The 13,781-nt window shown below is 52.2% G+C and overlaps 1 protein-coding gene across 1 annotated transcript; it reads right to left on the reverse strand.

Annotated features, from left to right (window-relative positions):
- Positions 1 to 10,944: 10,944 nt before the first annotated feature.
- Positions 10,945 to 13,550, reverse strand: LOC308185191 (uncharacterized protein). Its single transcript, XM_080572986.1, has 2 exons — positions 13,255 to 13,550; positions 10,945 to 13,144 (listed from the first exon to the last, which is right to left on the reverse strand). Exon 2 carries the CDS (start codon positions 13,023 to 13,025, stop codon positions 11,019 to 11,021), a length of 2,007 nt encoding a protein of 668 aa, XP_080429112.1. The 5' UTR covers positions 13,026 to 13,144; positions 13,255 to 13,550; the 3' UTR covers positions 10,945 to 11,018.
- Positions 13,551 to 13,781: the final 231 nt, after the last annotated feature.

Raw genomic sequence — 13,781 nt, forward strand, 5'->3', positions numbered from 1 at the left:
GGTTATTTTACTGGCTTTCAAGAAGACAGGCCACCTTAGCTAGGCAAATTCAAAGGCCAACACCCATCTGGGTGAAGAACAGAAACACAAACACAAATGCAAACTGCAGTGACCTCTGGTCAACCTCCCAGTAAACTTGCACGGATTCACCAGAACACTCTTGCCACGGTTAGGAATAATGGCATGAGAAAAGACAACGGCAAACCTATGCAGGGAAATAGAAAGTATCACAAACACTCCAGCAAAGTGCAGATAAACTTCACAAAGAGAGGTCATGTCGAGATTTCAAATAGCAATACAACACACACTGGTATTAAACCACGTGTCAGGTGCCAAAGGAGCTCTTGTTGACCTTGTACAAAAACAGCGGTTCCCATTATGTACCAAGACAAAAATAAAAAGCAGATGTAAAAAAAGAGAAGCACCCTCAAGGGAAACACCTTCTTACTGGTGGGGTGGGACCAGGCACTGGTAAAAGCTTTGAAAATGTTCTTAAGGTGTTGCTCAAATACACATGCAGAGGGCTGATGACTGTAGCTGTAACCTGCATGTCTGCTCAACTAATCACTGTCGGTGCTACGATTATGTGCATAAAACGGCAGCAAGCCATCACTCAGCAAGAGGTAAAGCTGATGAAAAATGCCAAGAGAGAAAGAGCAGAGTGAAAGAGAAGGTGAGCAACCACATGGCCTGACGGCCTTCAAACTTCCAATAACCGAGATTCAGTATCATAGGGCAGGAAACAGGGATGAAGAGCTGCGCTCTGAGGTCAGCTCCTACAGACAGCAACCACAAACAGACTGCATTGTCCGTGAGAGCATTCTCCGCCCTGACGGAGGGCTGCCTGACAGGAGCGGATTGTTACTGTGGCCTCCTGTAGAACCCAGGGCAGAACCAGCTCTATTCAGCCAGGAGAACAACATCCGCAAGAGCTTCTTCCAGAAAGATGCGGGGCAGGCAAGCAGAAAAGAGGAATTCCTGCGGCCCCATGGATTGTCCATGGCCTCTTCAGCTGTTCCTGGCATGGCCAAAGTGGCTGCAGGACCAGCAGCAGGACCACCTACCATCCCAAGAAAGGCTAATCATGGCATGTCTCGGACAAACCAGAGATTAGAGTCTTCAGTTGACACCGAGAGAAGCATGGGGAAACCAAGTGGGCTCTCCACACAGAACCAGTGCCCGAGAGCCTGAGTGTGCCCATGCCTTCCATGAAGGAGATTCAGGCTTACAAGAAAGGAAAGAGGAAGCAAGGGCCACACTCTGGGGTCAGCTCCTCCAGCCAGCCACCACAAATGGACTGCATTGTCCGGGAGAGCATTCTCCGCCCTGATGGAGGGCTGCCTCAGAGGAAGGAGGAGTTCCTGAAGCCTTTTGGGTTGCCCATGCTCTCTTCAGCATTTCCCAGCTGGGCCAAAAGGGAAAAAGGACTATCTTTGCCCCAGACAAATAGAAGAGATGACAGGTCTGCACCTGGCAGGCACACAGACTGTGCTCTTAGTCACAAGGAATGCACAGGGAAACTGGGCGGGCTCCCCAGGAAACAGCAGCAACCCAGGACTGACATTTGGAGCTCTACACGAGGCAAAAATATTGTTCCATCATCAAGTGGGGTGATTGTTCATGAGAGGTTGCTTGAACCACGAGAGGGGCGACGTCACTGGGAGGACATGTCCAAGGGGAGATGTCCACAGGTTGACCTGTCCCAGCCACCTCCTGGTCTATCCAGGGCCCCTCCAGTGCTTCCCAGCCCAGCCAACACAATTATGCGCAAAGACCAGGGCTGACTATGTTATCATCCTGGATCCGCTTGTGACTGATGACACCAAGTTAGGTGTGTGTGTCGATCTGCTCGAGGGCAGGAAGGCTCTGCAGGAGGATCTGGACAGGCTGGACAGATGGGCTGAGGTCAACTGTATGAAGTTCAACAAGGCCAAGTGCCGGGTCCTGCACCTGGGGCGCAACAACCCCAAGCAGAGCTACAGGCTGGGAGACGAGTGGTTAGAAAGCTGCCTGGCTGAGAAGGACCTGGGAGTACTGGTTGATAGTCGGCTGAATATGAGCCAGCAGTGTGCTCAGGTGGCCAAGAAGGCCAACAGCATCCTGGCTTGCATAAGAAGCAGTGTGGCCAGCAGGTCTAGGGAGGTGATTGTGCCCCTGTACTCGGCTCTGGTGAGGCCGCACCTCGAGTACTGTGTCCAGTTTTGGGCCCCTCGCTACAAGAAGGACATGGACGTGCTCGAGCGAGTCCAGAGAAGGGCGACCAAGCTGGTGAGGGGTCTGGAGAACAAGTCTTACGAGGAGCGGCTGAGGGAGCTGGGCTTGTTCAGCCTGGAGAAGAGGAGGCTCAGGGGCGACCTCATCGCTCTCTACAGTTACCTTAAAGGAGGCTGTAGAGAGGTGGGGGTTGGTCTATTCTCCCACGTGCCTGGTGACAGGACGAGGGGGAATGAGCGAAAGTTGCGACAGGGGAGTTTTAGGTTGGATGTTAGGAAGAACTTCTTTACTGAAAGGATTCTTAGGCATTGGAATGGGCTGCCCAGGGAGGTGGTGGAGTCACCATCCCTGGAGGTCTTTAAAAGACGTTTAGATGTAGAGCTTAGCGATATGGTTTAGTGGAGTACTTAGTGTTAGGTCGGAGGATGGACTCGATGATCTTGAGGTCTCTTCCAACCTAGAAATCTGTGATAGTGTGATGTCAGGAATGGGAAACACACCCACACTGCAGCACCTCTCAGGATCAAGATGCTGCAGCTGAAGGAAGAGCACCGCAGCAAGCTCAGTGAGCACATAACAAAGAAGTGCCGGGAAGTACAGCTGCAACGCTTCCCTGGGCCAGTGCAGAGGTCCATTGATATGAAGCATCGAGCACTGCCCAAAAATACCTGTGCTGGGGCTGGCACCTTCTCACCGCGAAGTCCCTGTGTCCGCTTCATCAAGCCCAAGCCCCTCCTCCTGACTGTGCTACGATTACGTGCATAAAACGGTAGCAAGCCATCACTCAGCAAGAGGTAAAGCTGATGAAAATGGCCAAGAGAGAAAGAGCAGAGTGAAAGAGAACTTTAAAAAGGAGAAGAGCAACTCTTTAGTGTACAAAGCCAGACTGCAGAGTGAGGAAAATCTGCAGTCTTGCCTGAGGTGCAGGCTTTGGAAAGGAAGCAGCAAGAAGGGGCTGCCTGAGTGCGTGGGTCGGTCCCGCCAGGCCTGCGGATATGGCATTACTGCCCCATGACACCGGCCCTTAATAAAGCCCTTCGTTAACTGCTCATTTTAGCAAAAGTCAAGCGGTTGTGCTGAGAATGCTGCCATCAAGTGGGGCCAAAAGTAATAAAGAGCTCCTTCCCAGCTGAGAGGAGGCTGAGAGCAGGCCTCATGGCGGCCTGCAGCTTCCTCACAAGGGGAGCAGAGGGGCAGGCGCTGAGCTGCCAGAGGACAGCAACAGGACCGAGGGAAGGGCACGGAGCTGTGACAGGGGAGGGTGAGGCTGGGTGGTTGGGACCAGTTCTTCACTGAGACGGTGGTCACAGAATCACCGAATGGCTGAGGTTGGAAGGGACCCCTGAAGATCATCCAATTCAAAACCCCCTGCCCAGCAGGGTCACCCAGAGCACATTGCGCAGGATGGCATCCAGGCGCGTTTTTTAGAGTATCTCCAGAGAAGGAGACTCCACAACCTCTCTGGGCAACCTGTTCAAGTGCTCTGTCACCCTCACAGTAAAGAAATGCCCTCTCATATTCAGCCAGGACCTGCTGTGCTTCAGTTTGTGTCTGTTGCCCCTCATCCTGTTGCTGGGCACTACTGAAAAGAGACAGGCTCCATTGTCTCAACACCCTCCCCTCAGAAATTTAAACACATTGATGAGGTCTCTCCTCAGTCTTCTCTTTTCCAGGATTAAGAGTCCCAGTTCTGTTAGCCTGTCCTCGTACAACAGGTGCTCCAGTCCTTTAATCATCTTCGAAGCCGTCCACTGGACTCACTCCAGTATTTCTATGTTCCTGTTGTACTGGGGGCACTCGAACAGGGTCCCCAGGGATGTGGTCACAGCACTGAACCTGTCAGAGTCCATGCAGTGTTTAGACAGTGCTCTCAGACATCGGGTTTGTTTTTTTGGTCCTCTCTGGAGCCAGGAGTTGGGCTCGATGATCCAGGTGGTTCCCTTCCAACTTGGGATATTCTATGCTTCTATGGAAGCGGGAGGCCCTCGTTGGCATAGTCCGCACTAAGAGCCCTTCTCTCCCAAGCTGGTATGAGAAGAGTGGGGCTGGGCTGGGTGGGTGGGTCCTGGTGCTCCAGACATAATTACACTTTCCTTTAACAGCTCCAGGGCTTCTTCATGTCCTGCAGTCCATTCCCTGGCTGCATTTATCTTTCCTAAGTTATACAGGGATCACGCTGTGACAGCGAATCTGTGTAGTGTGGCAGACTAAGCAGCTTGGGGTGGGGAACAGGAAGTGCTGTCGGACACAGCTGGAGCTGGGCAGTGGGCTGTGACTCTGGCCCAGAGAAAGGAGCCCGGGGAACCATCCTGGTCCCCCACGCTCCCCACAGGCCACTGGACTGGTGATGGATGCCCCAAGCTCCTTCTGCTTGACCTGGTCCGGATGGAGGAGGGGTTTGGGCTTGAGGAAGCAGACACAGGGACTTTGTGGTGGCAGGGGGGCAGAACCAGCACGGGGATTTTTGGACATTGTTTATTGCAGCTGTTCCACAGACAGCTGCACTGGCCCAGGGAAGTATTGCAGCTGTACTTCTAGGCACTTTCTTGCTGTGTGAATGCAGAGCTTGCTGCGTGCATGCAGAGCTTGCTGCGCTCAGCTGCATGCCTCAGCTGCATGCTGACAGGCGCTGCAATGTGGGGTTGGCTCCTGTCCTTCCTGTCAGCCACACACAATCCTGGGGTGGGGGTGAAGTCAGTTTGGCAGCCCTGGTCTTTTTGCAATGCCATGTTGGCTGGGCTGAGAAAAGCTGGGAGGGCCATGCACAAGCCAAGAGGCTGCCAGGACACCTCCTCCCACCAATGGCGTCCCTCATCTGGGCAAAGGAGACTCTTGTGCACGATCAGCCCTATTGCTGGTGGCTGGATGCTGGAGCACACACCAGCCGCTCCCTGCTTCGTGGGCGCTGGGCGGCATGCATGCACTGGCTCTGTGGGGGCTCCTCTCTGCCAGCCCAGGGAGATGTTGCTCCAGCTCCCAGGAAAGCTCTTGCTCCTGGGGTAGCTGTAGCCACAGCAGGACAGGCTGCCCTGCTCCACCAGCTCCTCCAGGTCCTTTCATGCTGCTTGCCAGAAGTCAGGCCTCAGCGCAGCAGCCTCACACCTGGGCAGTGCTGACAGCACCAGCTGCTGCAGCTCCTGGATGGCCTCGATGCACTCAACACAACCAGGACGGCATTGCCCTGACCCCCACAGACGCTTGGAGCGTGGGGCACCAGGATGGCTCCCCCAGGCTCCTCGCATGGGGCCGGGATCAGTCCCCCACGCTCCCCACAGGATGCAGCACAGGGGCACCGGCCTGCTTCAACGTGGGCTGGGGGCTGTGACCTCACAGAGGCGTTGCCGTGTGCTGTCTGTGACCTCACGGCCGTGACCCTATAAAGCACCGGCCACCACCCCCCGTCTGCCAGTGCGGTCGTACCTGGCTGTGAGCGATGGTCGACAGCAGCTTTTTCCTCATCCCCAGCCTCATGCTTTTGCTGGCCGGGATCTCCCTGCTCTCCAGGGGTCGACGCCAACAGGTACAGGGCGCTGGAGGGTGGGGGAATTCGGGGCTGGGGGACTGGGGGCCAGGAGGTGTTGCAAGGGGTCCCGTGGGTCCCTCCCCAGGTTGGTCACAGTGCCGTGCTTCTGTGCCCACAGGGTGACGGCCGACTCCGGCGAAGTTGTGGACAGCGGCAGCGGCAACCACCGGTACCGAAGCCAGGTGAGTCCCCTGTGGGTGAGCCTCAGCACCGAGCAGCCCATCCCTATGGGGCTGCGGTGGCCCTGGTGCCTCTCTCCCACTGCAGCTCAGACTCCCTCCCTGTTTTGCAGGCGGCAAGAGGCGTTACCGGTCAGTTACTGTGGACCACATCGTACGTGAGTCCATCATTCGCCCAGACGGGGGGCTGCCTCACAGAGGGGTGCAGCTCACTCGCCCTCTCAAATTGCCCATGGCCCCCCCAGCTGTTCCTGATATGGTTAAAGTGGCTGCAGGACAAGCAGCAGGACGAGCTGCAATGCCAAGGAAAGATGATTGTGGCATCTCTGGAAGAGAAGACAAATTGCTCTCTTCTATCAACACCAGCGGAAGTGTGGAAAAAGCAAGTGATTCCTCCAGAACGAACAAGCAACCACATGGCCTAACTAAAGTAATAGTTACTAAATAGTAACTAAAGTAATTCTAGAACAAATAATTCCCAGGTATGGAATTGTTGGAAATACTGACTCTGAACAAGGAAATCACTTTCTGTCAGAAATGTTGCAAGGGCTAATGTGGACTCTAGGAATTAAGTGGAAATTTCATACTCCTCAGCATCCTTCCTCTTCTGGAAGGGTGGAGCAGATCAGACAGTAAAGAAGCAGTTGACTAAGTTCTGGAAACTCAGCTTCCCTGAACGAAGTGCTTACCTTTGGCACTTCTCTGAATTCAAACTGCCCCAAGAAAAGATGTGGGAGTTTCACCATATGAAATATTATTTGGATTGCTGTACATGGACAAAGGGAATGAATTACCTCAAATTGAGACAAGAGATGCTTTTCTTAATAACTATATACTCAGGCTGTCGTCCTCTTTGTCACCTCTCAGGACCCTTGGATCATTAGCTCAAACCCCACCCTTGGAAGTCCTGATCCAACCATTCTGAGCAGGAGATTGTGTTTTGATGCAAGCATGGAGAGAATTAAAACTTCAACCTGAGTGGGACAGACTGTTCCAAGTGCTCCTGACTACTGAGACGACAGAAAGAACGGCTGAGAAAGAGTGGACTCACACCTGGGTAAAAACATCAGATAACCCTGATACCTGAGAGACTGCATTAAGAAAGACTTTTAAGGTTAAAATTGTTTAAACTATCTATTGTAAACATTTAACTTCTCCTTAGAAGGATTCTTAATGAATTATTGAGTAAAAGGGGATTGAATTACACAGAACTGGAGTGTTTCCAGGGAACACTCCCTGGACGTGGGAGAAAAAGGCGGGGGGGGGCGGTATTTAATCCCCACCAGAAGAATCCTTATTAGTTTGTGATTTTTATTGTATTCCTTAATTATTATTTCTTAATTATTATAGGGGTGTATATACATATAGAAATGATGTATTTTAAGTTTATCTTAGTAATACCTATTCTCAATGGATTAGTGATAGGATGGAGGGAAAAATCAGCATTTCCAATTAATCCAGAACATCTCTTGAGTTCTATCTCGAAATAATTGTTGGATTTGCACCCAGATGCCTAGAAAGATTGTAAAGGCCTTGTCCCTGATTGCTATTTCCAGCAGTAACTGTGTCTGGATTCTCTAGATTTCTAAAAATGACAGATCATACTCAGTCCCGGGAAGGAATAGATTTTGAATTTGAGCTCCCTGCACATAATCCTGGCTACAATATGCCGTGTTATCAAAGGTGCCTTTTGAACAACATTGATAGAAACTCAGGGGGCAATATTACTGGCCCTGGGTGTGGAAATATTATCCATGAAGTAGGGAACAATCCATACTGTACCAAATATGGTAGCCACGGGAAGGCTAATGTACATAATGCACACCTGATACAACATGAGAATCCTGTAACTGGATGGCCTGTCCCAAATGGCAAGGGGTGGTACTGGCTATGTGGCAATAAAGTGAGGAAGATGTTGCCCCTAGGATGGAAGAGAGCTTGCAACCTGAGTGCAATAATTCCAAATGTAACTATTATTGAAGACCCACAAAGCTGAAGTCCCTCGAAACCACACGCAGAATTAAGTGGACTCCAGATAATCCTCTAGTAAAATTCTCTAGCATTTCCCAGCTTAGCAAGGTGGTTTTTACCTTGGTTAGGGGTGAGTGAATTAGAAAAAGCTATTGTAAATATCTCAGCTATAATTGAAAAACTAGAAAATAAGTTTGATAAGTCTGCAAAAATAGTACTCTAGAATCAAATGGTATTAGATTTATTATTAACCTCATAAGGAGAAGCATGCACTGTAATTATTACTAGTTGCTCTATATATGTAGATCAAATAGGACAAATTTGACTGATATAAAAAATATTTTGGAAAAAAAAAGAAAAAAAACACAACAAGATCCTACATAGAGTAGCTCAAGATGACAATTCCTGGGGATTTAGAAATATTTGGGAGAAACTAACTTCATGGTTACCTAAATAGAATTTGCTCAAACAGCTATGTGTTGGTATTGTAATAATAATGACATTGTACACCTACCATCCCCCGTGACATCCGAAGAAGAGTTTTGCACTCTAATCTTGGAAAAACTCAAGAGTGCGGTATGTGAACAGGTGCAAAAACAACAATAGAAGTAAGAAAAGAAGAAGGGGGAATAGTGAGAAACTAAGTTGTGTTTTTGCAGTAGAGACCTAATTTTCTGTATTCCAAGGCAGCTGTGTAGTCATAGTACAGAGAAATGCTAAGAAGGTAAGTGGACAGTAGAAGGCCTCACTGTTCCAAAATAAGGTGGAAGCTTGAGAAAAACAGGATGAGCAGTGTGAGAACAGTAAAACAAAGATCACACGTTCTCAATACATAGCAAAGGGAAAAAAGGGAAAAAGGAGAAATTAAAGGGTTAAAAAAAAAGAAAGAAAGAAAGAAAAATTGTGCATATATGGTATAGAGGAGCATCGAGTAGCTTGTGAGCCTGTAGTACTCAGCCAATGAGGAAACAGGGGAGGTGATCAGGTGTTGGGTAATAGGGAATAAAAGGTTATGATTTGTTTACAAAAATGCACTCCTAATTGGCAGGACGCCCGCCATTGCAATCATGAATAAAATAGCCTCACAGAAGATCCTGTCTGAAGAAAATTATTTGAGATTTTTCTCACAATACCAAGTTGGGAGAGAAGGGCTCTTGGTGGATACTATGCCAACAAGGGCCTCACTCTTCCATAGAATCATAGAATATCCCAAGTTAGAAGGGACCCACCTCGATCATCGAGTCCAACTCCTGGCTCCACAAAGGACCAAAAAAACAAACCCAATGTCTGAGAGCACTGTCTAAACACTGCATGAACTCTGACAGGCTCACTGCTGTGACCACATCCCTGGGGACCCTGTTCCAGTGCCCAACCATCCTCTTTGGTGAAGAACCTTTTCCTAACACCCAGCCTGACCCTCCCCTGTCACAGCTCCGTGCTGTTCCCTCAGGTCCCGTTGCTCTCCCAAAAGAGCAGAGATCAGCACCTTCCCCTCCACTCCCCAGAGGGAGCGGGTGCTGTTGCTGGTCGGTACCGCTCCAGTACCCTGGGTGCCACAGGCTTGGTGCAAGTGCCATGAGCACATGTACCTTGTGGCAGGGGCCAGGATGATGACAAAGTCAGTTCTGCAGCCCCGGTCTTTTTGCAGTACTGTGTTGGCTGGGCTGGGAAGCACAGGGAGGGCCGTGGACAATCCAAGAGTCTGCTGGGACAGGTCCTTCCACCGACATCGCCCCTTGTCTGGTCAAGAAGACTCTCATGAAGGATCATCCCTGTTGCTGCTGGCTGGATGGTGGGACATACCCCATCTGGTGGCTCTCATGCACCATGCTGCCCAGCGCTGGCGGCTGGCTGGAGGAGCAGCCCCCTGTGCACATCATTTCAGCTCCGTTTCCTGCCTTGTGATCCTGAACCTCAGTCTGGGCAGGCTCAGTTGCCATCTGCACCTGCAGGCAGTGCCCCTGCCTTGGGCAGCATTCTGGCTCCCTTGCAGCTCCAGATGCTCTGAGGCCCCAACTCCTGCCCTGCTCTGTGAGCTGCAGGTTTGGGGCCTTTGCATATTTAAAAGCGATCGTGCAGGCATAACAGTGGCATAACAGTGGGGAGTATGCTAAGCAGATAAAGGGACATTGGAAGGTCCCACTCTCCCAAAACAAGGAGGATGGCTAAGAAATACAACACAAGCAGTTGCGGATACAGCAAAAACAAAAAGTCACTAGCCCCTCCAGTCACAAGAGAAGAAAAAAGGAGGGAAAAGGAGAAATTAAAGGTTGGTCAAATAAAATTGGACATACATGGTATAGCAACAAGCGTCGAGTAGGTTCTGAACCTGTACTACTCAGCCAGTGAGGAAACAGGGGAGGAATCAAGAATCGGGTAATAGGGGATATAAGGTTATGATACACGTCTGCTTCGCGCTCCTGCTTGCAGGACACCCGGCACTGCAATCATGAATAAAAAGCTAGTTCACTGAGATCCTCACCTGAGCCCGTGTTACTTTCTACAGATTGCTTCTCACAAGGGTATCCTGATGTGCCCCTTTTTCCCACACACGGTCCGTCAGTTATAGCTGGAGATGAGTTAACTCGAAGGAGGCCAAGCCTCTCGCGGGAGTCTGAGGGGGTGCATCTGGGTTTGCTCAATGCCTTTCACAGGAGCAGCCAGCTCCATGGCATTGCCTTTGCCCAAATCATCTAAATCATCACTGTCAGGAGGATCAGGAGAACCGCGATCGAGCCGGGTATCTCCTGAGTATTCATCAGCCTCTGCGTATGTAGCTCTCTCACCCTCAGGTAGGCAACTATTTTCTCGATGGATGCACGAAACAAGTCATGAGTTGTGAGCTACCAGTTGGGAATTGCAAGTTAGGAGTTTGAGAAGGTGTCAGTTAGAATACCCCTGAATTAAGAGAGGAATGGGTGAATTCACACTGGACTAATGGGCAAGCCCCCTGCCCTGGGACACCCCTTCCCTGCCACCCCCCTCCAGCCTGCAGCCACAGCCCACCGTGAGTCTGCCGGCGCTTCACAAACAAGACACGATTCCCACCATGGGGCTAGGAAGAGGATTTATTTGGACCGGAGGAGTGAGCTGCCTGGCCCCTGGTCCTCTGTCACACCTTTCCACAATTGCTACTTGTGACCGTGGGCCTTGCCCTGCAGGGCAGAGTAGAGTGCCCGCAGGTTCTGCCACTTGCTCTTGTGCACCGCCTCAGCAGAGTCTGCCTGGTGGGATCCCTGGTTCCACGAGGTGCTCGATGTCTTTGCAACTTTGCAGGGCATGCTGGGCAGGGCGCTGGTCCTTAGGGCTGCCCTGCCACCCTCCTCCTGGGGCACAGCTGACTGGGATGGATGCTTCGTGCCCAGACGTCTCTCAAGGATCTGCAGCTTCTTGGCACGAATGTGCAGCTCCAGGGCCTCACGCTGCTCCTCAGGCATAAACGTGGCCTCAGGGCTGTGGAAAAAGACAGGCACGGGGCGGGAGCGTGGTGTCCTCGAGGCCGCTGGGCAGGCAATGGATGCCCCAAGCCTCCTCTGCTTGACCTGGTCCGGATGCAGGAGGGGCTTGTGCTTGATGAAGCGGACACAGGGACTTCGTGGTGGTAAGGCTCCGGCCCCAGCACAGGCATTTTTGGGCAGTGCTCGATGCATCTTTTCAGTGGACCTCTGCACTGGCCCAGGGAAGCGTTGCAGCTGTACTTCCCGGCACTTCTTTGTTATGTGCTCACTGAGCTTGCTGCGGTGCTCTTCCTTCAGCTGCAGCTTCTTGATCCTGAGAGGCGCTGCAGTGTCGGGCTCTTTCCCATTCCTGACATCCGTCACAAACGGATCCAGGATGATAACATAGTCAGTTTGGCAGCCCTGGTCTTTATGCATAATTCCGTTGGCCGGGCTGGGAAGCACTGGAAGGGCCGTGGACAGTTCAAAAGGTGGCTGGGACAGGTCGTCCTGTGGAAGTCGCCCCTTGGACACCTCCTTCCACTGACATCGTCCCTCTTGTGGGTCAAGTAACCTCTCATGAACAATCATCCACCTTGCAGATGGCTCACTGTTATTGCATTGCGTGGAGCCCCGAATGTCAGTCCTGGGTTGCTGCTGTTTCATGGGGAGCCCGCCAAGTTTCCCTGCACATTCCTTGGGACTAAGAGCACAGTCTGTGTGCCTGCCAGGTGCAGACCTGTCATCTCTTCTATTTGCCTGGGGCAAAGGTAGTCCTTTTTCCCTCTTGGCCCAGCTGGGAAATGCTGAAGAGAGCATGGGCAACCCAAAAGGCTTCAGGAACTCCCTCTTCCTCTGAGGCAGCCCTCCATCAGGGCGGAGAATGCTCTCCCGGACAATGCAGTCCATTTGTGGTGGCTGGCTGGAGGAGCTGATCCCAGAGTGTGGCCCTTGCTTCCTCTTTCCTTCCATGTAATCCTGAATCTCCATCTTAGATATTTTGCGTGCCCTCAAGCCCTTTGGGCACTGGTTCTCTGTGGAGAGCCCACTTGGTTTCCCCATGCTTCTGTCGGTGTCAGTGGAAGACTCTAATTTGTGTTTTTTCACAGTCATGCCATGACCAGCATTTCTCTGGATTGTAGGTGGTCTTGCTGTTGGTCCTGCAGCCATTTTGGCCATGCCAGGAACAGCTGAAGAAGCCACGGACAATCTGTGAGGCCGCAGGAATTCCTTTTCTCTTCTTGTCTGCTCCTCATCCTTATGAAAGAAGCTCTTGCGGATGGTGTTCTCAGGGCTCAGTACGGCTGGTTCTGCCCTGGGCTGTGCAGGAGGCCGCAATAACAATCCACTCATGTAAGGCAGCCCTCCATCCGGGCGGAGAATGCTCTCACGCACAATGCAGTCCATTTGTGGTGGCTGGCTGGAGGAGCTCACCTCAGAGTGCAACTCTTTGTCCCTGTCTCCTGCCCTACGATCCTGAGTCTCGGTTATTGAACGTTTGAGGGCTGTCAGGCCATGTGGTTGCTTGTTCGTTCTGGAGGAATCACTTGCTTTTTCCACACTTCCGCTGGTGTTGATAGAAGAGAGCAATTTGTCTTCTCTTCCAGAGATGCCACGATCATCTTTCCTTGGCATTGCAGCTCGTCCTGCTGCTTGTCCTGCAGCCACTTTAACCATATCAGGAACAGCTGGGGGGGCCATGGGCAATTTGAGAGGGCGAGTGAGCTGCACCCCTCTGTGAGGCAGCCCCCCGACTGGGCGAATGATGGACTCATGTACGATGTGGTCCACAGTAACTGACCGGTAACGCCTCTTGCCGCCTGCAAAACAGGGAGGGAGTCTGAGCTGCAGTGGGAGAGAGGCACCAGGGCCACCGCAGCCCCATAGGGATGGGCTGCTCGGTGCTGAGGCTCACCCACGGGGGACTCACCTGGCTTTGGTACCGGTGGTTGCCGCTGCCGCCGTCCACAACTTCGCCGGAGTCGGCCGTCACCCTGTGGGCACAGAAGCACGGCACTGTGACCAACCTGGGGAGGGACCCACGGGACCCCTTCCAACACCTCCTGGCCCCCCAGTCCCAAAGCCCCGAGTCTCCCAGCCCCGAATTCCCCCACCCTCCAGCCCCCTGTACCTGTCGGTCTCGACCCCTGGAGAGCAGGGAGATCCCGGCCAGCAAAAGCATGAGGCTGGGGATGAGGAAAAAGCTGCTGTCGACCGTTGCTCACAGCCAGGTACGACCGCACTGGCAGACGGGGGGTGGTGGCCGGTGCTTTATAGGGTCACGGCCGTGAGGTCACAGACAGCACACGGCAACGCCTCTGTGAGGTCACAGCCCCCAGCCCACGTTGAAGCAGGCCGGTGCCCCTGTGCTGCATCCTGTGGGGAGGTGGGGGACCAGGACGGCTTCCCCGGGCTCCTCGCTTGGGGCCAGGGTCTGAGCCCACTGCCCAGCTCCAG

This window comes from Anser brachyrhynchus (assembly GCF_964034855.1).
Source record: "Anser brachyrhynchus genome assembly, chromosome: Z".
In the NCBI taxonomy this organism is placed as follows: Eukaryota; Metazoa; Chordata; class Aves; order Anseriformes; family Anatidae; genus Anser; species Anser brachyrhynchus.